This window comes from Antechinus flavipes, chromosome 1, assembly GCF_016432865.1.
Source record: "Antechinus flavipes isolate AdamAnt ecotype Samford, QLD, Australia chromosome 1, AdamAnt_v2, whole genome shotgun sequence".
In the NCBI taxonomy this organism is placed as follows: domain Eukaryota; kingdom Metazoa; phylum Chordata; class Mammalia; order Dasyuromorphia; family Dasyuridae; genus Antechinus; species Antechinus flavipes.
The window spans coordinates 261,428,614-261,452,165 of record NC_067398.1 but is presented as its reverse complement, the minus strand read 5'-3'; the positions used below and the strand labels follow the sequence as shown (position 1 = coordinate 261,452,165).

Below are 23,552 nucleotides of genomic sequence, written 5' to 3'. Positions count from 1 at the left end.
AGAAGAGTCTCTTGTAAGGAGAACTTGCTCTAAAGTCACTATAGATCACCTCCTCTGTTGAAAGAAGCAACTCAGTTTCCTTTGACCTATGTAATTGTTATACATGAGGATTTTTAAATCTTTGAGAGACTCTTCAGGATGCCCCAAAATGTTTATTGTGTTCATGTGGATGAAAAGACAACAGCTGAAGTAAAAAATGCTATCCAGTGATTGGTGGGTGCTTCTCCACTGCTTTCTTTGCCTCAAAGATGGAGCTGGGGATCTTTCTGGGGATGGAATATCAAGAGCCTGAACTGCATGAAAGACCTTGTAGTCTCTAAGGTACAGTGGAAGTACATAATTAACATTTGTGGGCAAGATTTCTCTCTAAAAACCAATAAGGAAATAATCCAGCATTTGAAAGGATTTAAAGGCAAAAATGTACCCCAGGCTGCTGCTCCCAATACATGTCATTGAAAGGCCTAACTATGTCTTCAAAGAATATATGAGCCCTCATCTCATAAATATGCAAAAGCCAGTATTTTAAGGTCCTTACTTTCCTATCAGCTAGTAATTTACTTTGGCTTGATTTATGCTGCCTTCATAAGTGTGTTTATCAACTTTGTTCTCCAAGACCATCAGGCCATTGATTTATTCCTATGGTCTGAAGACATCTACATCTCTGCGTGACATTTCTGCATGACAGTCGGACCTCTGATGTTCCTGAAATCATGCTAATTGCATCTTGGGAAGGAAACCTTAGAGCTATAAAGTAGCATGACATGAAAAGTGAATATGATCACTACTTATGTGAAGTTCTCACCTTTAGAAACATTGAATTAAAATGGCCATATGACTCTCCAACTGTGATTGCTAACAATATAATGACTTACTTTAGAATGCCTGAAGTTGAGACTTAGAGAAAGAGCCTTAAACTAAAGTGAAACTTGGTACAATCAAGTTGGTATTGACTCAGAATTCAAGAGAGTGAAGACAGGATCCAAAGCTTAATTAATGACTTTTGAAAGGAAGCACTTTTTCCTTAAAGACTTGGGACTTTATCAAGTCACAGTTTTCATGGTTAGCTCTAAGATGATGTTGATAATTGTATCAGAGTCAAAGCTGATTTCCAAGTAATGAGCATGTAGTAACATGTAGCAAGTAACGAGTTGGGTAGTTGTAACTTAGTAATCTGTGACTTTTTTCGTTCTATGAATTTCAGTTATTGATAGGTTATAGAAAAATAATTAGGTCCAAATTTTATTTAAGATCCTTGTTTTATCTATACATCATCTATCTAATGCATACTGAAATATAAAGAAAAAAACCTGATGGTCTTGTTCCTTTTGTCTGTGACAAAGCAGAATGAGTTCATCCCCAAAAAGAGATTTATTTTTGATTTATAACAATGCCACAGTGAGACATAGACAGATTCTGTGTTTTTCTCCTGTACATGCTTAACAATAACTAGATACCCGATTGTCTTTTCCCCAAACCCAAGCTGACAGAATTGAGACCATATATTTATTCCTTAGCATTTGTGTCTTTAGCTGGTAGTTTATGCATTATGTATATATTATAAAGTCTTCAGCAAAGCATAGAACAGGACTGGAAACAATGAATGATGTTTGCCCCATTGGGAAAAAATTCTATGAAATTGTGCTTTCCCTATTACATATTCTGATTTTTTTCTGTGTCCTTGGCTCTCTTTTATATTTATCCCCTAAACAAAGAGTTGTGACACAAGCCTGGTTATTTGTTGGCGAGCCCCTGTGAAATGAAGAAAATTTAAACTTTACCAAAGCATGGATTTCTTTGCTGTATATATGGGGAAGATATATGGGGAAGACAATGAACTTCTATGTTTGTGGGGCTTATAAAATAGTAAATTCTTAAAGTGCTGCTTGAATTCTCTGTGGTATCAGAACTAATCTCTATGCCTTGCTGAGGTTCTTTCCATGCCTTCTTAATAATAGCATCCCAGAGAATAAATTGTACTCTGTCTAGTAGAACTTTAACTTGAGCCAGTATAAAATAGTTTTGTCAAGTGATGCCAGCTATAGGAATATAAAGTAGTATAGATTTTGTTTCCATTCTCATTTTTACCTTCATTATAATAAAGCAAAACAAGCAACTCTGGGCATTCATTCACAGGAAGAAAATTCTAAGACTCTAAAAATCAATTGAGGCAGGTTACCTCAGTACTAGAAATTGTTAGAAGTTCTATAGAATTGTAGAACCTTGTATTTTTCAGTGTGATGCAATCAGGATTTAAGATATCCAAGTTTGTCAGAGTTGTTGTCCGATCATGAAAGCCTGATGTTAGAGGACCAATTTGAGACCAAATATTGAATGGAATACATAAGGAAATAATCTTGAAAGGAAATACTACAGGTACTTCAGTAACTGATTCCTCCTGTTAAAACATTCTATTCATTTATGAAACCGGAACCTACTCAAAAGGAAGATAGAAGCCACAATTTTTTTTTTCTTTAGAGGAAGAATTAATCATTTTGTATTCAGGCTGTGTACCTTAGGTCATTTTATTGTAATTAGGAGAATGTCTTCCCACTATGACAAAAGCCAGCCTTGGGACAGCTAGATGGCACAGTGGATAGAGCACCAGCCCTGAAGTCAGGAGGACCTGAGTTCAAATCTGACCTCAGACACTTAATCACTTCTTAGCTGTGTGACCCTGAGCAAGTCACTTCATCCTAATTGCCTCAGGGGAAAAAAAGCCAATCTCCTCAGTTATATTTAAGCTTATGTTGACATCCAGTCTATACTTTGGATGGCTACATTTTTGTTTTTTGATTAGAATAGTTACTAGAAAACTAGTAGCATATATTTACATAAGAAAATGGTATCTTAAGATATGGACAATTTTTAGATGATGAAATTAAAGCCATCTATAGTGAGATGAAAAAAAATGCTTACTATTGATTAGAGAAATGCAAATTAAAACAATTCTGTGATACCATCTTATACCTCTCAGATTGGCTAAGATGACAGGAAAAGATAATGATAAATGTAGAAGGGGATATGGGAAAACTGGGATACTGATGCATTGTTAGTGGAGTTGTGAAATGATCCAACCTTTCAGGAGAGCAATTTGAAACTATGCCCAAAGTGCTATTAATCAAGGCATATCCTTTGATTCAGCAGTGCTATTATTACTGGATCTGTATCCCAAGGAAATCATAAAGGAGGGAAAGGACCTATATGTGCAGAAATGTTTGTAGCAGCTCTTTTTGTGGTAGCAAAGAATTGGAAAATGAGTAAATGGTCATCATTTGTGGAATGGATGAACAAGTATATGAATGTAATAGAATATTACTGTTCTTTAAGAAATGATGAACAAGCTGATTTTAGAAAGGCCTAGAAAGATTTACATGAACTGATGCTTAATAAAACAGGTAGATCCAGGAATACATTATGCACAGTAACAGCAAGAATGTGTGATGATGAATTAATCTCTCCCATGATTTTTCCCTTCTGCTCTGATTTTTTTCTCCCAACATGATTCATAAAGCAATGTGTGCTAAAATAAATAAATAAATAAATTATGGTGTCTTTCTTGTCTAATTTGTATTTGTTCAAAGTTATACTTACGTCATATTTAAGAGGACTAACTTTGCCAAAGGGAAAAAATATCACTTTTCCAGTTAGAGAATAAATTATGACCAATCAGAAGGAAAACCAGTTAAATAAACAGTGATGTCAGTATAGACTCTGAAGACCTAAATGAATAAACTTAGAAACAAAAGAATGTTTCCTATCTTGGACTTTGCCAGGAGAAGACTTTCAGAAATAAATATTTATACTTCAGCTCTCCTGAATACATAGCTCTCCTACATACTTTTCACGGGAAATGCACTGGGAGACTTAAGCAGCTGATTACTATATTGATTTGGCATGCCTTTAAACAATTGATTATTGATTTGTTTTAAAAGGCTTTTTGTTATGTTTTCATTGAAATAAATTAATATATTGCTTTCCACCTTTATAGGACAATGTGTAGAAGATGAAGTTTTTTTAAGTGACTGGCTGACTAAAATTCTTAAAGAGAGCAGTTTTCACATAAAAATTCATTGATTGAAAGAAAATGAGACCTTTAGTTTGCTGGGAGTAAATCAAAGTAAAACAGTGGTATGAAACTCATATAGAAAGAGGTAGGACATTAAACCATATATAAGCATCCCCAAGGATTGCATATTGATTTAGAAAGCTATACATTAACATGTTTTATTGTATTTTTATTTTATTAACTATTTCCTAGTTACATTTTAATCTAGTTTAGACTGCAAAATTGCAACTCTTTTTGATACCTCTAGCTTAAAAGATATCATCTAAGAAATAATTAATTGGAAAAAAAGAAAACCCAATCCTAGGGTGATGGGAAAGCCTGTAGGGTCCATTAAAATTCATGCAATGTCAAGAGAAAATGAGGACAGTTCCCAGCACCTTGAGTAGAATACCTCATGGCAAATTTAAGAGTGGCTATAAAAAGGATACTTATACAAGATGTGGGGGAGGGGTAAATGATGGATTTCAGTTTTGATTATTGGAGGTAGTTAACCACATTGATGAGCTCATAGAATTTAGACAGGTAGGTGGCAAAGTAGATAGAGCACAAAATCAGGCAGGCCTGAATTCAAATCCATTCTCAGACACTTAAAAGCTCTGTGACTCTGGGTAAGTCTCTTAAACTCTCAGCTTGTTATAATAGCACTTGTCTCCCAAGATTGTGACAATAAAATAAAATGCTTTTCAAACCTTAATTAGTGATGTAGTAGAGTTCAATGCAACCCATTTAAAATAAGTATATCCTGTCTACACACACACACACACACACACACACACACACAAACTCTGTAGCTGTGAACAAAATAAAATTTTATATTTAGGATATACTTTGTATCTTGGAGGAATAAATAACTTTTGGTGGTGCTTCAACTGGAATTTCTGAAATTAGTCCTAAAAGGGCTTTTTTCTTTGATATTCTTTCTGGTGAAAAAACAATGAAATAAAGTCATAAAATAAAAATGTGGCACTAAAATTTTATTGTACAATGTCAACTTTTAATATATAAATTATATTACAGACAAGGAAATTTGTTTGTCAGCTATATTTTAGATCTTAATGAAAGATTTTCCTTTATTTTTTCACTTTATCATGGATGTATGAATATGTTGAATGATACATTAGGAATTGTTTCTTGTAATTACAAATTTTTATTTTCATTGTATAATACATGAAAGATGTTTTATACTCATAATTTTTTATATATTTTGTCTACTGAGCTCTTTTTGTCAACAAGGCTTGATTATAACTCAGATGTCAGAACTGATTTAATAGTCATATCCCAAGAGAAGCCATTATGATTTTGGAGAGGATGTCCAGGAATCTATTTTTGGACTTGGGCTTTTGAGCATTTTGATAAGCATCAAGAATGAAGCTATTTAAGGCATGCTTTTCACCTTTGCAGATGACATAAAACTGGGAGGGATATCTAACACACATTGGATGGAGGGAGATGTCAGGAGAAAATTTAAGAATTAGATATGGAATTTAGTAAGGACAAATGTTAAAATTCTACAAAGGGTTTTTTAAATTGATTTTTATAATAGCAGAAGGTATGATTAAGTTGCTATTTTAAGTTCCTGTGAAAAAAACAATGATTTTAGTGGGATTGTGAGCTCAGTATGTGTCAAGTATGTGACATAGTAGCCAAAAAAGTAATGATTGCCAACTCTAGCAGATGTTAGTTTCTTGTTTCCTGTTCATGCCACATCTCAGATATGCATATAGCATCTTTTCACAGCATTTTTGTGAACATAAAATTAGCTATTTGTGCTTTGCAAACATTAAAGCTCTACATAAATGTTATTAATCTTTTAAAAATATATTTAAAGATTTCACATATATATATATATATATGCATGTACATATTGTATTACATACATATGTATAAATATATATGAAATAGAAATCCAAGATATTTAATTTTAAAAAATTTTTTTTTTCTGTTTGTAGCCCAGAAATATCTTTCTTCAAGGTCCTGATCATCATGTAAGAATAGGAGATTTTGGTCTAGCTTGTACAGATATCATTCAGAAAGACACAGAATGGACCAATGGAAATGGGAAAAGTAAGTTTTCTGTTGTCAAAAAACCACTTATTAAGCATCTCATTGTAAATATGGTCTTCACAAAAAATTTTAAGCATCAATAATCGCTTTCCCTCACTGTACCCAAAGGTTTATCAAACTGTGCATACTCTTTGATCCAGCAATGCTATTAGGTCTGTATTCCAAAGATACAAGGAAAAAAAATGGGGGAAAGGACCTATTAGTACAAGGGTATTTATAGTAGCTCTTTTTGTGATGGCTAAGAATTGGAAATTGAGGAGATGCCCATCAATGGGGAAATGACTGAACAAATTGTGGAATGATTGTAATGAAATACTGTTGTGATATTATAAGAAGTGATAAGCAGGATGATTTAAAAAAAGAAAACCTGGAAAGATTATGTGAACTGATGCAGTGAAATGAGCAGAATCAAGAGGACATAGTGCACAGTAACAGCAATATTGTACAATGAACAACTGTGAATGACAGCTATTATGGACAATGCAATAATCTAGGATAATGTAGGACAGTCCTATGATAAAAAATGTTCTCTAAGTCCAGAAAAAAATCTATGGGAGTCTGAATACAGACCAAAGATTACTATTTTTCTTTTTCTTTGGTTTGAGTTTTCTTCCACAAAGTGACTAATATGGAAATATTTTACCTGATTTTGTGTACAACCTATCAGATTGCTTATCATCTTAAGGAAGGAAGGGCAGGGGAGGGAAAGGAGGGATGGAATTTGGAAATCTTAAAATAAAAAAAAAACCCAACAAATCTTAAAAATTGCTTTTATATGTAATTGGGAGTAAAAATAAAACATTATTTAAACATTTGCCTGCCATCCTTCTCCAATGACTTCCAGCGTAGGGAATAACACTGAGATCTTGAAGACTGCCAACAGATCACTCACTTTGGAAGGTCCTGCCAGGCTGAAAAATGAACTTGATCTAGCCAAGTTTAGTTTTGTTACTAGGTTGGCCTCAGGGTAATGAATTTTATTGCCTTTGCACTATCATATATCTAGTAGTAAATGATAGGGAAATTAGAAATTCTATATGTGGAGGAAGAAATGTTTATACATATACATGAAACAAAGGATAATGGAAACATTAAAGTATAATAATCTAGAAATTATGATATCCTGAACTCAGAACATCTTCCATGAAGATTTGTTGGTGGTGATAAACTAAAAGATTTATTAAAAAATTGTGATCAATGGATAGTGGATAACAATCAGAATTTTCAAATCACAGGATTAACACATACTTCAAGAGTGGGTACAAGTCTGTATGCTTCACCAGAACAGCTGCAAGGATCTGAATATGATGCCAAGGTAGGGTCAGTTTATTCAAACTATTATTTTTTGCTTCCCTCCTTTAAGACAAGTTTCAGAAAATATCTGAGCACTATAAATTTCTCTCTGCATATATCTTACTGCCCTAATAAACTTTATCTTTGCTTTTTTTTTTTTTAAGTTGGGATTTCCTGTACTTTTGGTTATTTCCAACTCTCTGCAAATACTAAATTGTTTTTTTTTAAATATTCATTATAAAATAGTTTTTACCTCAAACAGCTCTTCTCTAGGAGATCATACTTTCATAAATATGGTAATAAGCAATTATGTAATAATACGTAATGCCCTAAGGAATCTCAACTGTTTAAAAGAATGAAATTTCTCTGATGTTGAAAGAGTTGAATGAATATAAATTTTTTAAGGCAATTGAGGATAAGTGAGTGGCCCAGGGTCACATAGCTAGGAAGTGTTAAGTGTCTGAGGTGAGATTTGAACTCGGGTCCTCCTGACTTCAAGGCTGGTGCTCTATCCACTGCACCATCTAGCTGCCCCACAATGTAAAATTTTAGCAAACTCTTTATCTTAAAACAAAAACAACAACAAAAAAAAATCCAGGGCTTCTTAGGGAATATCAATTCAGCAAAGATCTCTTAAGTACCCTATTATATGTGAACTGCTGTGCTAGATGACTGAAATCTCTACCCTCATGCAGCTCACATTATACTGGAGTATGATTGGAGACAAGGAAAGTATCCAGACAGATACTTTATCCATACAGCTCTAGATGTAAGGAAAGCAAGAATGTTCCCAGATAACTTCTTTTCTAAAACAAATACTAACTTGTAATTATTTCTTCACCTATGAATAATTCAGTTTTGACAATAGAGATTATCACAGAGATATACCTTATGATTAAACCATGTCTATACCTAAAATAAACTTGGTTAGAACTTTGAAGAACGTTTTTGTAAGTTGGTATAGGTTTATTGTATGGAAAGGTAAATTATTTCTTACATCTATCAAAAAAGCTTTATTTCTGAATTGAGGCAAAGAGAGAATTGAACATGCAAGTAATTTTACGATTTTCTGTTACAGTTTGTAGCAGACTTCAGACAACTATACTTTTTCCACTCTGATGTGTCAAATCTAAATTTTCTTTGGGTGGGAAAAAAATGTCTTATTGATGGACAAGATGTTTACTTGACAAATGCATTTTTTTTTAACTATTAGAACTTTTTTTCTACCCATAATCACCAGTCTAATTTACTTTTGGATATCCTTTGGTAACGACAAAAGGGAAAGATGAAAGGATTAAGGAGTGTAGACAGTTAATAAATGGTCTTGTTTAATCTCAGCCATTTGTCTCCTTGTCTGTTGAGTCAGTCCTGCTGTTCACTCCTTTTGTCATTTGGTAAATATAAATCCAGTTTTCTGATCAATGGTAAATCTATTTATGCTTTCTTCTGGATAGAAAATTAAGTGAAATTTTAAAATGTTATCCTGAATTTAAATTTCTACTAATTTGTGACTTTTGTTTTTCTAGTCAGACATGTATAGTTTGGGTGTGATTCTTCTAGAACTCTTTCAGCCATTTGGAACAGAAATGGAAAGAGCAGAAGTTTTAACAGGCTTAAGAAATGGTCAGATCCCAGAATCACTGCACCAAAGATGTCCAATACAAGCCAAGTACATAAAGCAGTTAACGAGGAGTAATTCTTCACAGCGACCATCTGCTGGACAGCTACTGGAAAGTGAACTTTTTCAAAATCCTGGAAATGTATGTTATGCTTAATTTGCTAGGTTTAAAATGTAGTGTTTAAATAAAAAGCAGTATCTGGCCTTTATAATGTTTCTTTACACAGAAATTCAGACAAGAAAATAATGCTTCTTTTAAAGTATTATCTGTAAAAAAGAAATTGGTATATGAAAATTCTTTTCTCAATGAAGTCTGTTCTGTAGACTAGATAAAGTTATTAGATAAGGATATAGTCCAAGTTGTTTTGGGAAAATTCGGACAAAATGACTTATTTTCATTCTCTTCCTACCAAATTCTGCTCTCAGCTTAAGTATTTCCTTTTATTTTCTTAACATTTTATAGATCTTTTGAAAAACATTTTATAGATCTTTTAGTGCTATAGTACAGAAAAAATCCACAGTAATTACAAAAAGGAATAGGAATCAAGTGTGGTATTAAATAGCTAGATTTAACATCTGGCAGTTATCTCAAGGGATCCATAATTCAGAGGAGCAATTTAGCTAGTTTTTGGCTAGAGAGGAAGCAAGGTAGTTAGCATATTTTATTATGAAATCTCTGATGAAGAAGTTTTTGTCTTTATAATTTTGTTCCTAGCATATAAATTGTCTTCCTAGTTCTGATCATCTGTATCACTCCATACACATCTTCTCATGTTTCTCTAACCATCTCCTTAAAAAATTTGTTTATATGACAACATTTCTAATACATACATAAAACAACTTGTTCAGCCATTTCAATTGATAGGTACCCCCAATTTCCAATACCACAAAAAAAAAAATTGCTATATTTTTGTATTTATGGGTTCTTTCCCTCTTCCTTTGATCTCTCTGGGATATATATCTATCTCTGGGATAATGATCTAGATCATTAGGTCAATGGATGTGCATAGTTTGATAGCTTCTGAGGAATAGTTCCCTTAGTTTAACTTTGAGACTGTTTGGATCAGTGGTGAAATCACAGAAATAAGGAGTTTTTAGAGGAAGAAATCCTCTTTTAGATTTTTCTTTTTTTTTAGATTTAGACTTCATTTATGATTGAGCCTAATCAATCAATGCAGGCTTGATTGTACTGTACGTGCTTGCAACAAGTTTTGTTTTTCTTGTTTTCTCAACTGGAGTAGAAAGTAGGATAGCGAAAAATGGGTAGATAAAATAATCTGAAAATAAAAATTTTTAAATGGAATTTAGGAGTCTTGTTTCTAGTCCTGCTTCTTACATTAAATAACTATGATGATCTTGAATAATAAGTTATTTAACTTGTCTGGGCCTGATTCGTCATCTGTAACCAGATTAATTTGAACCAGATTACTGCTAAATTCCCTTCTACCAATATTTTAAAATTCTAGAGTTGGTCAGGCCATTCTTGTGTTACCACACAAAGTAATTATGTATGGTTATTATATAGCATGCAATCATATCCCTTATTCAGAAATTCTTATTTCTGATTACCTACAGGAAAATTTTTATAATATACTCCCAGTGTCCTATACAGTGGTATTCAAAGACTGGTTAAATAACTGACATTTTAAAAGCTATATATTTTTAAAGATTTTTAAGTTCTTTCTAAATTCTAGTCTTTTCCACTAACCTAGGGTCAATGGTTTGGGATTTTGATCATTGAATGGGGAAACAAGTATAGTAATAAACATTTTTGAAGCTTTAAAGCAGATATGTAGACAATTGGATCAAATATGTTGTGTCCTGCCTGTTTCATTTATTTTTATATCCTATAAAGGAAGGAGATTACTAAATTCAACTATGACAAACCACTTTAGTTTAGAATGTAAATTTGAATAATGGAGAATTGCTTATTGTTTTTCTTGGTTCACATGAAAAGTTTGCTTAAGAATTATGTTCTCAAGAAAATTTTTTATGTCCACATAAAATGAAGCCTCATGTTTTTCTGATAAAGGACTTGAGAATTCTTTTGCTTCCTATGAAGGGGACAAATCCCGTTCCCATGGCTTCTATTTTTTTCTTCCTCTTTTATTATTTTAACTTTATTTGGGGTTTACTAGAAAAGCAGAATGGAAGAAATAGGAAAGGTGAGTTAACAATGTAGAGATTGACTTATTTTTTCCTTTTCAGATGAATTTTGTCCTACAGAAGAAAGTAATTGAACAAGAAAAAGAAATTGAAAAGCTCAAGGAAACTATAAGACTTCTTTCTCTGGAAAAAGGTATAAAGGAAGTCATGAAAGAAAGTGAAGGCTCTCCAGCCTGACTGACAGCTGTGTCTAAGAAGAATGGGCACAATACTTTTTAAAGAGTGTTTGTTCGTTTTGTTGGATCTATTGGAATTTGAATATATTTTACAAATTTGTGTGTGGTGGAGCCATTTTTGTTTTCTGTACACGTTTTAACTTTCTTAATCTGTATGTACAGAGTAACATTAAAATCGAGTGTAAAACTTTGTTTTTGCCCAAGATTTCTTTTGCTTAATTTGTATAACAGAGGAGCCGCAAGTTCTGTGATAATTTTATTGGTGTCTGATATCTGGCTGTAAGATATCAATTTTAATATATGTGTATTTGCTAGGAAGCACAAGACATTACCAATTTTTAGTCATGGTACTTTTAATTCTAAAAATTCACTTCAAGAATTTCAAGGCAGCATTCATAGAGGCCAAGTTTTCACATGATTTCATCCACTTTTGAACGTTGGCTGGAACAGAATTAGCACTACCTGATTGCTGAAGTGCACACCAAGCTACAATGTCTGCTGCAGTGAATTCATTTCCTACCAGCCAGGGACTTCTGCCAAGAGCAGAGTTCATAGAGCGCAAGACAGCTGCTTTTTCTTTACTACTTCCTTCTTTCAACTGAAAAAGAGCTATATCTATCCAACTATCTATAAGTGTTAGGCTGACAGCATTATATTTCTGGCCAAACAGTGAAAACAAAAACCGAGCAATGTTTCCTTCACCTTCGATAGGACACATTGTTTGAATACTGAACTTCATCTGGGGCTTTGGTACTGAAAAGAAAAAAAAAAAACATCTCAGTATTAGTGAATTAAAATAATTTTCTTTTAAATAAGGATATTAACAGTTTGAAGAATACTATTTTACCTTTAAATAAATTCATTACCATCAAATTAATAAAATCTCTGAATAGCAATGTTGTTTGCTTACTATGACTGAAAGGAATTTCCCAAAAGCATATTAACTAATCAGTTTGTTTTTACCCAAGATTAGTCAATATACTCAACCACAAAGGATTACAAATAAATATGAACTCGGCATTTCTGAATAAGGAAAGTACAGAAACTTAAGCCAAAATATGCTGGGTAAATTGGGCATTAAGAACTAAAGAAGAATTTTAACATATTCCAAAGAGATACTGTGTAAGAATGGTCAACAAAGATACTTGTCTTATGGCTAACAAGAAAAAGTTACTATTGGGATATTTAAACAGGTGGTACTTTAAAAAACAATTTGACAATTTTAGAATACTGACATATTAGTGAGTATTTATGGAAATAATAGAATTTTCCTTTAGTCAATTGAAGTGATTATTTTTAACTTTTCCAGAAAACATAACCTTAAAATAATTGTTTCTATGTAATACAATGTAAATTTCATTGTCTAGTCCATCAGTTTAGCTACAATCCTTTTTACCCACCATCCTTCCAAATTAAAGTAAAGCCCAGTTGGTATTCATGACGTGACTGTTTCTTAGATTGTTCTCCAAAACACTTCAAAAGATTTTCAGGAACATTCTTTACAGACGAATGCACATGAACAGTTGATAATATCTTGTAGTGTTCACAAAGGAAGCTGTGTAGCACCAACAATGAAAGCGGAGGTAGAATTGGGTTTGCATTGATTACTATATCTTTCAATGCTCCATAATCCTGCATTTAAAGAAACAGGAAAAGCACTTTAGTGCTATACATCTAGAAATGTTACTCTAAATCACACTACCATGAAAGCAATTCTCTTATTTACCAATTTAAAAGAACTTCTGTACTACCTAATTAAATGTATTAAAATGTAAATATTTTGACTTTTTCTTTGATATAAATAAGAGGTAATTCTTCATCAAGTTACCTAACATTTTTTGAGAATGAGCTTAACTACAGCTTACTAAGTATTAAAACTTTCAAACCATTTTTGAGGAAAATGCAAAATGTTACATTCTAGTCTCCTATCTCAAGTAAAATGAACACAATTAAACACTTTCTTGGTGACTCAGTCATAAACAATTACTGTACTCTGTTATAATGATGCCCATTGGAGCTTCATGAAGATCTATAAGTAGGATTATTTGTTCTGCCACAATATAGTCTCAACTTGTTAGTTTTGGAGGGGTAACTCTTATAGCTTTTCTTGCTGGCTCTCATTTCTCAGTATGTTGAATATAATAGGTCACCGTTCTGCTTCCCTAGCTCCATTACCCATTCTCCCTGCCAAGAGAAAAAAAGAAACCAAGTTTATTAAATTTGTTAAGTTAAAGGAATATACTATCCTAATTAGTAGACTGATAGCTAATTTTCTTATTATTCAGAAGGCATTTTTTTTTTTTTTCATTTCAAATCTGGACAGAGCAAAAGAAAGGCAGAAAAAACCAATAAGTTGGTTTTCTGTGGCCCTTGTAGTTCCTCTATCTTTTATTTTCTCTTCTTGGTTGATCCTGTCAGTAGCATATGCTTGTTTCAAAGATTAAGCCATGCATGTCTTAAGTACACATGGCTGGTACAGTGAAACTCTGAATGACTAATTAAATCAGTTATGGTTCTTTTGGTTGCTAGGTCCTTCCTTCTACTTGTATAACTGGTAATTCTAGAATCAATATATGCTGATGAACTGACTCCAGTCCCCTTTCCCTACAGGTGGCCCCATCCTAGAGAATGAGTACATATATTAGACCAAAACTAATCGCTTTGCCCCAACCAGCGACTGGTGTTCCAGGAACTTTGGTAACTCTAGATAACCTTGGACCAAGCATACACCCCAGTAGGGGCAATGATCCATTTAAAAGAATACCTTTATCAACTTTTGATGGTACTTGCTGGCATATGCCTACTATAGTGACCTTGGGTGACAAGGAATCAGGGTTCAGTAAGAAGCCTGAGAAATGGCTGCTACATTCAAGGAAGGCAGCAGGCTTACAAATTACCCAGTCCCAACTAGTGCAGAAAGCAGGAAAAAAATAACAATTTTTGAGGCCCTGTAATTGGGAGTATATTTTAAATCCTTTAATGAGAATCCAACTTACAGCAAGTCTGATGTCAGCAGCCCCAGTAAATTCAGCTCCAATATGTAGAGATTAAAATTATCCCACCGATAATAAGAGACTGAGGCGGAGGTTCGAGAAGATACTCTCCTCAGGCCCAAACAATTTGTATATAGACAGCGAGGGGAGTCTGACTTCCCAGGGCCGGTGTCCATGAAGGAGCCATGGGTAAAAATTCAATCAAGAGTGCACTTCCTTTTTGGGTCCTTTGCAGGGGTCAGGCTGGGGTCCACGCATCACCTTCCCATTTGGGATTGCCAACATTGTGGAAATTAAAGTTATCCCATCTACAATAAGAGAGATGGAGGTAGAGGTCTGAGCCAATGGCACTTTATTAAAAGGTCCATGGTCTCCTCTAATGAAGTGGACCTCAGATCTTCCTCATGATATTCCTTTCTGCTAGGGCCCTATTTTTATAGGGTTAGATGTCCAGTCAATCTGGAACAGCTATACCAAATACAGAATAATTCCATTGAATAAGCAATATCAGCAGGATCACAAGTTGGATAAAGCAAGGACTATCTCCACATAAGATGTACAGGCTTCTCTTTAATTTGGGCAGGAGGAAACTATACAAGCTATCACAGTGATATAAGTGATCGCCATCACAGTCAATGATCTAAGTGATCATAAGATGTCATCTGCTCCTTAAAGTTGCTACAAGTTAAAAAAAGTCTTGTAATTGGATCCTGGGATCAAGTTGGTAGTCAGATGTGAGGTGAGTCACTGTAAGTCCTAGCCCATAATTAACAAAGTTCATTTTATATACTTAAGTAGTTTTAGTCTTTAAAGTTCTTACACTTCTTGATAAAAAACTGGCCCAAATGATGCTAGTATGTTTCAACTTTAAATATAAACTTACCTTCCCAAGCATTGAATCCAAGTCTACTGCACTTGTAGTTAAAATACGTTCACTGGCTTGGATCATGTTTGTCATATCAAAGTCTGCATCTGGTGTTTGTATCATCTTGGAGAGTCCATCAACAGCAGTTTTCAATTCATACAAACGTTTTAAGATCTCTTCCTGGCGGGACTCAAGAGCCTGAAGAGATGGGTCAGCCTCTTCCTAAATCAACCAAAATTGACAATGTATCATTTTCTTTTGTAATTCATTTCAAGTCTTTCAGGTTTTGAGTCTTTGAGATTTGAGTCTTTCATCTTGAGGTAGTCTTTTGTTAATATCCTAATCAGCTAAGGAAGAAATGTTATCTTCCCCATGCAATTTTAGATGCATGCGTCCTTTTATTCTCTCCTTATTTTAACACATTATCTGAGTAGAAAAGGAGATTTAAGGAAAGCAAGGTTATATTTTTAAATAGTTCATGCTGTTGTCATTAGCAACTTATCATGCTATAGTAAGCACTCAATATAATGTACTGGTAATTATCTCTAAATGTATAAAACTTTCATGCAGTTTAGTACAGCAATTAGAATGGATATATAAAATGGATGCAAGTTGTTCTCCTGTACTTTCACAGAAATCAAACTAAACACAAAAATATTCTGTAGAAAATACCACTGTGATGTCCAATAGTTTAGCTATTTTCAATAAAAGGAAAATTTACAAAAATTCAAAAATGTTTAGTTCCTGAATATGCCTTCATTTATGTTTAAATATTAATGGCTGCTGTTCTAAGAATGATATTCAAATTAAAAAATGAAAGCAGATTGTAAAAGAAGGATGCAATCCATCTTATTTCTCTAAAGACCCAAAACTAAGCAGTTATTTCTTCAGCTTTCCCTTGAGAGGAGAAAGTGGTTATGTGTTTGGGCTTCTCTTCTGAACAACTTATTGATAGGAGGCAGAAGGTATAGTTTTTCATCTCTACACTGTAAGGGTCAGGTGTGTTTTCTATAATGTTCTATCCACAAAACCTAACCACAGTAATCTTGTGACCAGTGGTTTGGGATGCAAAATAGTAACTTCAATTAGGGGTTACAATACTGTAATATATCAAAATAAAATAGAAATCAAATAACTGAATAGGCACTGTCTGAAAAAAAAAGTGAATACATGATTTGTAATATGAGAAATGACAATTAACTAATCAAAATACTAAAAGTTACAAGGACTATTTATCAGGAAATATTTATTTCTTGTTCTGTTTTTTTTCCCCTTCCACGACATCCTTTTGAGATGTAGTGGGAAGAACACTGGACCAGGAATAAGACAACCTTGGTTTGAGTCATTAAGGCTGTCATGGGGAAGGAAGAAGGATCAGATTTGTTCAATTTAGTCCCAGTGAGCAAGTAATACAAGAAGAATGGAAAGGTGTGGCAAAGAGACAGATTTGACTACTTAACAATTAAAACTATCCAAAAATGGAACTATTTCAAGACAGAACCATATGTTACCACTGTTGAGGAAGGGATTCTTGCTCATGTTCATAAATTTAGAGCTGGAAAGGCCCTGAAAGGTCATCTAGTCCAATCCCTTTATTTGACAGAAAAGGAAATTTGAGACTCAAATGAAATGATTTGTTCAATGCCATCAGATCCTCTGATTCTACAACATGAATTTCTTCTACTACAACACAGTTTGGGTTAGCCTAGATGTCCTCCATCATCTCTCCAATTCTGAGTGTTGATTTACCAATATGTATTTGTGTGATCCTGGGCAAATCAATCTCTCTGAGCCTCATTTTCTTCATCTGTAAAACAGGAATAATAAATGCCTCCTAGAGTTGTCAAGAAAGTGTTTTGCAACTAGTGATCCATAAAATGTGAGCTATTATTAGCTCCTGAAGGGATCATTGGATATCATACAAAAACCATTCTAGGAGTTATATATTTTTTGACCGTGCATGTTCAGAGAACTAATTAGAACCTTTCAAAACAAAAAGAAAAAAACATTTTGAGATATTTAATAGAATAATTGCAAATGTCAAATTGTCTCTAATTTGAGCTGTGTTTCCAAGTTTGCTTGTAACTGCTCATTAAGAAACTTCTTTGCCCTTCGGACAACTTTGTAAAGTTCTCAAAATTTGCATATTTCACAAGAATCTTCTCAGTTTTTTACTTTATTGGTTCAAATAGAGAGTGCCTATTACCAGTACTTTCTCAAAATGGTTTATAAGTTTCAAAGCTAGATGGGAATTTAGAAATCCTTTTCTCATTTTAGAGATGAGGAAATGAGCAGTGTCTTTCCAGGGCCCCAAATAACCTTTTTTAGGTTATAAAATTGTATGTGTAAATAGAAGAGCAGAGATTTGAACTCAATTCCTCTATTATCAAATCTATTATGTTTTGCTGGATTAGTTTAATGCTTTCATTTTGAAGGTTTTACTTGTAAATAAGGCAGATTACTTTGTATACTGTAGATTTAAAAACATAAAAAGATGATCAACTTATTTTACAGATGAAGAAACAGGTTCAGAAAGGGGAAGTGACTTGCTCAAAGTTATCCAAATGAATAATACCCATGGTCACATTAAGTGGCTGGACTGGGATCAGGGCTCAATCTGTTATCCCTCTCTATGATGTGTGCCATAGGACAAACCATTTTTTGGACCAGAGTCAGGATTTTATTACACTAGAATACTCATGGTAAGTAAAGCCCCTTCAATCAATGCAGAACAATAAGTAAGTCACTAAGAGATTGTTAAGTAACTTGCTCAGGACTTTCTCACAAACTAAATTTTAACAACAAAATGTAGGTCTTCTTGACTTAAAAGCCAGCATAAATATGGATACAAAAGCATTTTGGGAAATAATAGAATTTACTTCTTTAGTTACACAGAAATGACAATCTGAAAACCAAAATGCTGCCAACAAGAAAAATTTCTAAGGGCCATAGCCAAATAGTTTAGAACACTGGAAAAGATTAATAAACTTTCATTCTTGAAGCAATTGTCCCTGTAAGTAAGACTAACTCCCACTTTAGGCTTTGAGAAAAATTAGGTTATAAGAAAAAAAGTCAGATAATCAAAGTTTGTAGAACTGCTATGAAAACATCTTGGTGTAGATTAAGGAATCTGGAAATTAGTCATTTTAAGATCAGAGAACTGGGATTTGGGACAATTCCAGGAATTCACTCCTTTCTGAAATATCTTAGTAAATTTATTTTATGGAAAGTTAAGGATTAGTTAAAAAGTTTTTGAAGGGCAAGACTAATGGCTTCATTGTTCTTGGGGAATGAAGGAAAGCAACTAGGAAAGTAATCCCAGACCAAAGGGAAAAAAATAGATTTAAAAGGTTTATACTTTATAACAAATTCTTTTTAAACCTTCCTTGTATGATTTTTTTTTAAACCAAAAATCCCCTGTGATCAGCCCAGGTAAGAGACCTTCTCCCTCTTAAATGTTAAACTCTCTTCTTTCAAATCAGGTTCCCAAATAAAAGATGTTTAAAAAAAAATGCTGGAAAAATTCAGGGAAAACTTGAATTACATTCCAGTTGTAGAAATTTATAAGATGTGTTATCTAGGCAAGTTATCTTATCTCTTTGCCCCAGTTTCCTGATCTGTAAAAAGAAAAATAATGATATTCTCCCTCCCCTCCCCCCAGCTGATTGTAAAGTACTAAGGTGTCTGGCATATGTACTAGTAATAAGTTCCCAAAACTGCATTAATGATTTTACACACAAATTGTGTTGTACACATACAGTACAAATTTATTAAGGGTAATGAAAATGAAATTATTTTTCTATTTTTAAAGTTAACTGATAATTTTTAAAGAGAGCTCATTTTGAGCAGAACCAGGAGAGGATTTCTGAAGGAAGTGGATCTCTTCGATAAAGAGAGCAAATTCAGTTTCAAATGATCAAAGATGGACAGAAGCAGCTACACCCAAAGAAAGAACACTGGGAAATGAATATAAACTGCTTGCATTTTTGTTTTTCTTCCCGGGTTATTTATACCTTCTGAATTCAATTCTCCCTGTACAACAAGAAAACTGTTCGGTTCTGCACACATATATTGTATCTAGGATATACTGTAACCTATTCAACATGTAAAGGAGTGCTTGCCATCTGGGGGAGGGGGTGGAGGGAAGGAGGGGAAAAATCAGAACAGAAGTGAATGCAAAGGATAATGCTGTAAAAAATTACCCTGGCATGGGTTCTATCAAAAAAAAGTTAAGAAAATTTAAAAAAAAGAGAGAGCTCATTTTATTATTGAAACCTCATAAATTTTTAAAGATTCTTATATCACATACAGAATTTAGTTAAGGATAGCTAACAAATGGTAAATAAACTGAAATTCTCTGAAGTTTCAAAATTGGAGACTAAATTTCAGAACTTAGATTTGGAAATATCTAGATTTGGAACCAGAGTAGCAAAACCTTTTTTAGAGCTGTCCTGAAAATAAAACCTGTTGTCCAAGAAAAGATAACAAGGGACAAGATGACTACCAGGTAACTACTGGGACTCAAACATATATTGATTAAATGGACATGGGTTAAAAGGTTAAATGGAGAATGGATTACTAAGCTTTGTGTGATTTGTTGTTAGTTAACAGTGGTGAGGATTATTTTGTTGCTTTGGTCTTTTGTTTCAAAATGTTTATATTTATATTTTCTTGGTTATTTTGGCGACATGTAAATCTCCCTTCTCAAAATTAGAACGTGGTGAGATTTGTTTTGTTTGATTTGTAGCTGATTTAATGTAATTATACCATCATGGGAATTGTGAGAAAACATTATACTATTTGAACCTAGGCCACCCTGGCTGAGAAAGTGGACCATTTCTATGTACTGTTTAGAATTGACCAGAAACTCAAGATCCAAAGACTGATGAAAGTAGTTTTCTCACAACTACCAATCAATCATTATTTCTAAGGTCTCTACCAAGTCCTTCTGACAGCTCCCACAATTCTTAAAAGAATTTATAGATGTGTACTCCTGAATCACCTGAAGAAAGTCCCTGCTCTTGTAGATAACACAGGTTAGAGGCCAGTTTAGTCTGACAGATATTATACATTGTGTGTGTGTGTGTGTGTGTGTGTGTGTGTGTGTGTGTGTGACACAGATATATTTATTTTACTACTGTTTTTATATGTACTTCTCTATCAGAATGTAATCTGCTTGTAAGGATTGTTTCTTTGTTCCCAGTACCTAGTACAATGCTTGCCATAGATTTGTAACTTTATTGCTTAATTCTTCATTTGATGGTTCTTCACTCTACTGTTTTTCAGTCTCTTTGCTGGATGTTCTTCTATGTCACATCCACTAACTTTAACTTCCACCCCAAGATCCTGTCCTAATTTTTTTCTGTTTTTTTCCTCACGTGAAGAGCATACCAGTTCCTCTGAGTTTTATCTTCTCCATGTTAATTATTCTCAGAATTTGTAGTCAATCCTAATTTCTTTCTGGAGCTCCAGTCTCTCCTCACCAACTACCATTTAGACATTTCAAACAGTTTCCTCTATGGGCATCTCACATTCTGTAATCCCAAACACAATACATTAACTAACTTGTGTTCTTCTGTTCTCAACTTCCCTTTTAGGGTGGGGGTATCACCATCTTGGTAGTGACCCAAGATTACAAACATAGCATTATCCTCAGCTCTTCCCACTCCCTCATCCCACATGTCCACTCAATTAGTTTTCCAAACCCTGTCATTTTTTCCTAAACGTCTCTCATATATACCTCCTTTTCACTTTCACAGCCACCACCCCAGCTTAGGTGTTCATCAATCAATTCTGGCCTGGATTATTGCACCAGCTTTCTAATTAATTAAATTAGACTGCTTCAAATTGCTCTTCATTCTATTCTATTCTCCTTGACATCATTATTTAGATGGCATTCCCACTCAGAACAAGGCAGCTGATTAATAGCAAGGAATCAATTTTAAATCCGATTTGGTGTGTTGTAAATAAAGGAGGTCTTGTGACAGCCTCGAGAAAGGAAGCAATGTAGAACTAAAGAAAAAATTGCCTGACAAGCAGTCATGTCACTTTGGGCACGCAAGACCTAAATTCCTTCATTTGTAAAATGAAAACGAGAGGCCTTTAACCAGATGACTTCTACAGGATCCTTTCCGCCCCAACCACAACGCTCCAATAACCGCTCCCACAGTCCCAAGCACAGATACAGTCGTGGCGTGGGGAGGGGGCGAGGTCGGAATCCGGGCCATAGGGGAGTTCCTTCAGGCAGATGTCCATATTAAAATTCGGCAGTCCGGTCCCAGAAACTGAGCGAAAGCGACGATCCCAAGATAGTTCACTCCATCCACTAGTCCGCCCGCCTCAGTAAAATGACAGGGATAGACTGCCGGGCTCCTGACGTAGGGACGCTCAACCTAACAGACTGCGACCTAGGCACGCGCTCCAAACTTGCGCACCCTCTCCACCCAGCCTCTGAGAATGAAAAATCCAGAGCGCGTGCGCAGGTTGACGGGATCAAGGAGGCACTCAGCCAGGCTCCTACCTGCACGTGCCCCGCCGGGCCCACGCTGAAGGCCGAGCCTCGGTTCTTGCCGTGTATATTAGGGACCCGGTACATGCAGGTGGGGAGTTCTACACACAGCGATCCATTCACCGCGTGATACGGCTTTACCTGATACATGGGCATCGCGGAAGGGAAGTGAGAGGAAGGGAGAAGAAAGTGCACACGAACGCCCTATGGGTAACTCGAACAAATGGCAATTACTACGAATCCTTCCGTCGCAACGGCCTGGAGGACCGGAAAACCCTCCTAGCTTAAGCTTTCTAATTGGCCAAAGATCCCGGACTGACACGTGACAAACCTTGTCTTCCGCCAATTAGAGAAAGAGAGCGTTGAGGGTTTTTTTTTTTTTTTTTTTTTTTTTTTGGTAAAGAGACTGGGAAAGGTCCTGAGAACCGCCAATGAGCGGGCGCTAGGCGGGGCTGAGCTCCGATGCAGAGGAAGCGGGAAATTCTTTAGACTGGTCTTGAGTGGGCTGATCTGAGGCTTCATGGAGGGGCCGAAGTAAGTGCTCCTGCTTTCCTCTTTCTGGTTTAGGGTTATTGGGGGAAGGGAAGGAGAGAAGGAGGAGCGGCAGAGAGACCACTTAGATGCGCGAAGAGCAGGACCTTCCTTTTACTGGCTCTAGGCTCCTCTCTGGAATTGGCCGATCGATTTCATTGGGCGGAGCGATTTTTCCTTTGGGGTGGAGCACTCACCGTCTGTAGGCTGCAGTTTTACTTCCTGGGCGTAGAATTTTACTGGGAGCGGAAGTTTCTTGGAAGTGAAGTAAGGGAAGAAGACTTTACCCATCCCCAAGAAACGGGAGGCTGCAGGGGTGCAGTGGAAAGTGCATTCTGTCAGGAAGTGACAGTTTGTGTGGCCTGGTAGTATAAGTTATGTGACTTCATTGGATCTCGGTTTTCCCCTCTGTATAGTGAAAAGATTCGGACTAGATGATTTATGATTTGTGAACAGAGATCTAGAAAAAGCTATCCAAATTTGTTGCATTCAATACATCTCCAATTGCGAGCTGGACATTATCTCCTCTCTTAGACACTTCAAACTCAGTATGTTTTAAACAGAACTCATTACTTTTTCAACTTCCCTGTTTTTTTCAAGGCTACCTTTCAGTTATCTAAGTTCTCAACTTAGAGGTTCAACCACAATTCTTTACTATAATTCATTACCATCTTTTCTCCATTCTTCTCCCTCCTCCTTATATCCAATCAGTTGCCACGTCTTTTTTATTTTCCACTATCTGCAACCACTCTCATGTTTCTTTCCTTACAGTATCTTTATCTTAACTTTATCACCCTAAGTCTTGCCTTCCTTACTTTTTGCTTGTAGTATTGCAATAACTCTTTAATTGGTCTCTCTATATTCATTTTTCTCCCCTCCTGTTAATCATCTTTATACCTGACCAACTGACAAATTGATATTTTTAAAATATAGGTCTGACTCTGTAGCTCCTCTCCTTAAGGAGTTTTTGTTGCTCCTTGCTACCTCGAAGAAACTCCTTCAAAAATCTGACTTCAGCCTGTCTTTCAATATAATTATACATTTCTTTCTCTTTAGCCAAACTGGCTTTAATTTTTCATGGAGGTTGGATGAGAGAAAGAAGCCCTTTTCTTATACATCTCAGCTTTTCCAAATGGTCTAAGAAGGGCTTATATTTAAGGGAATCTTGCTAAAGGATTATTTGTTTAGAGTTGCATGTTTTCCCATAGCCTTTGAACATACCTGGTATTATTATCCATCTTTCCTATTCTGTCACCCAATTTTTACTATCTA

The 23,552-nt window shown here is 34.9% G+C and overlaps 3 protein-coding genes across 4 annotated transcripts in view; 2 read left to right on the top strand and 1 right to left on the bottom strand.

The window, feature by feature from the left end:
* Nucleotides 1-11,574, top strand: part of EIF2AK1 (eukaryotic translation initiation factor 2 alpha kinase 1) — a 38,839-nt gene extending 27,265 nt beyond the window's left edge. The window contains exons 12-15 of the mRNA XM_052000861.1: nucleotides 6,016-6,130; nucleotides 7,366-7,445; nucleotides 8,950-9,183; nucleotides 11,250-11,574. Coding sequence (XP_051856821.1) covers nucleotides 6,016-6,130; nucleotides 7,366-7,445; nucleotides 8,950-9,183; nucleotides 11,250-11,384 — 564 coding nt within the window. The 3' untranslated portion in view covers nucleotides 11,385-11,574. The remainder of the gene's footprint in view (nucleotides 1-6,015; nucleotides 6,131-7,365; nucleotides 7,446-8,949; nucleotides 9,184-11,249) is intronic.
* Nucleotides 11,575-11,718: 144 nt separating this feature from the next.
* AIMP2 (aminoacyl tRNA synthetase complex interacting multifunctional protein 2) lies at nucleotides 11,719-22,003 on the bottom strand. Of its 2 annotated transcripts, none has more exons than XM_052000884.1 (4): nucleotides 21,762-22,003; nucleotides 15,260-15,463; nucleotides 12,784-13,015; nucleotides 11,719-12,136 (listed from the first exon to the last, which is right to left on the bottom strand). In XM_052000884.1, the coding sequence occupies exons 1-4, from the start codon at nucleotides 21,903-21,905 to the stop codon at nucleotides 11,751-11,753; spliced, it is 966 nt and encodes a 321-aa protein (XP_051856844.1). In that variant the 5' UTR covers nucleotides 21,906-22,003; the 3' UTR covers nucleotides 11,719-11,750. The 2 variants fall into 2 exon arrangements, with proteins under 2 accessions (XP_051856844.1, XP_051856853.1); XM_052000893.1 differs by having other exon boundaries at nucleotides 21,891-22,003.
* A 126-nt stretch (nucleotides 22,004-22,129) lies between these two features.
* PMS2 (PMS1 homolog 2, mismatch repair system component) overlaps nucleotides 22,130-23,552 on the top strand; it is a 38,829-nt gene continuing 37,406 nt past the window's right edge. The window contains exon 1 of the mRNA XM_052000850.1: nucleotides 22,130-22,283. Within this exon, the coding sequence (XP_051856810.1) occupies nucleotides 22,270-22,283 (14 nt within the window). The 5' untranslated portion in view covers nucleotides 22,130-22,269. The remainder of the gene's footprint in view (nucleotides 22,284-23,552) is intronic.

Bases quoted from the DNA above. Each gene is read 5' to 3' on its own strand.
- AIMP2 (XM_052000884.1), bottom strand. From the start codon at position 21,905: ATGCCCATGTATCAGGTAAAGCCGTATCACGCGGTGAATGGATCGCTG. The intron at 13,016-15,259 runs GTAAGTTTATAT...CTTTAAATGCAG, and splicing joins TGGATTCAATGCTTGGGAAG to GATTATGGAGCATTGAAAGA. The intron at 12,137-12,783 runs GTGGGTAAAAAG...TTTTCTTTTCAG, and splicing joins TACTTTAATTTGGAAGGATG to TACCAAAGCCCCAGATGAAG.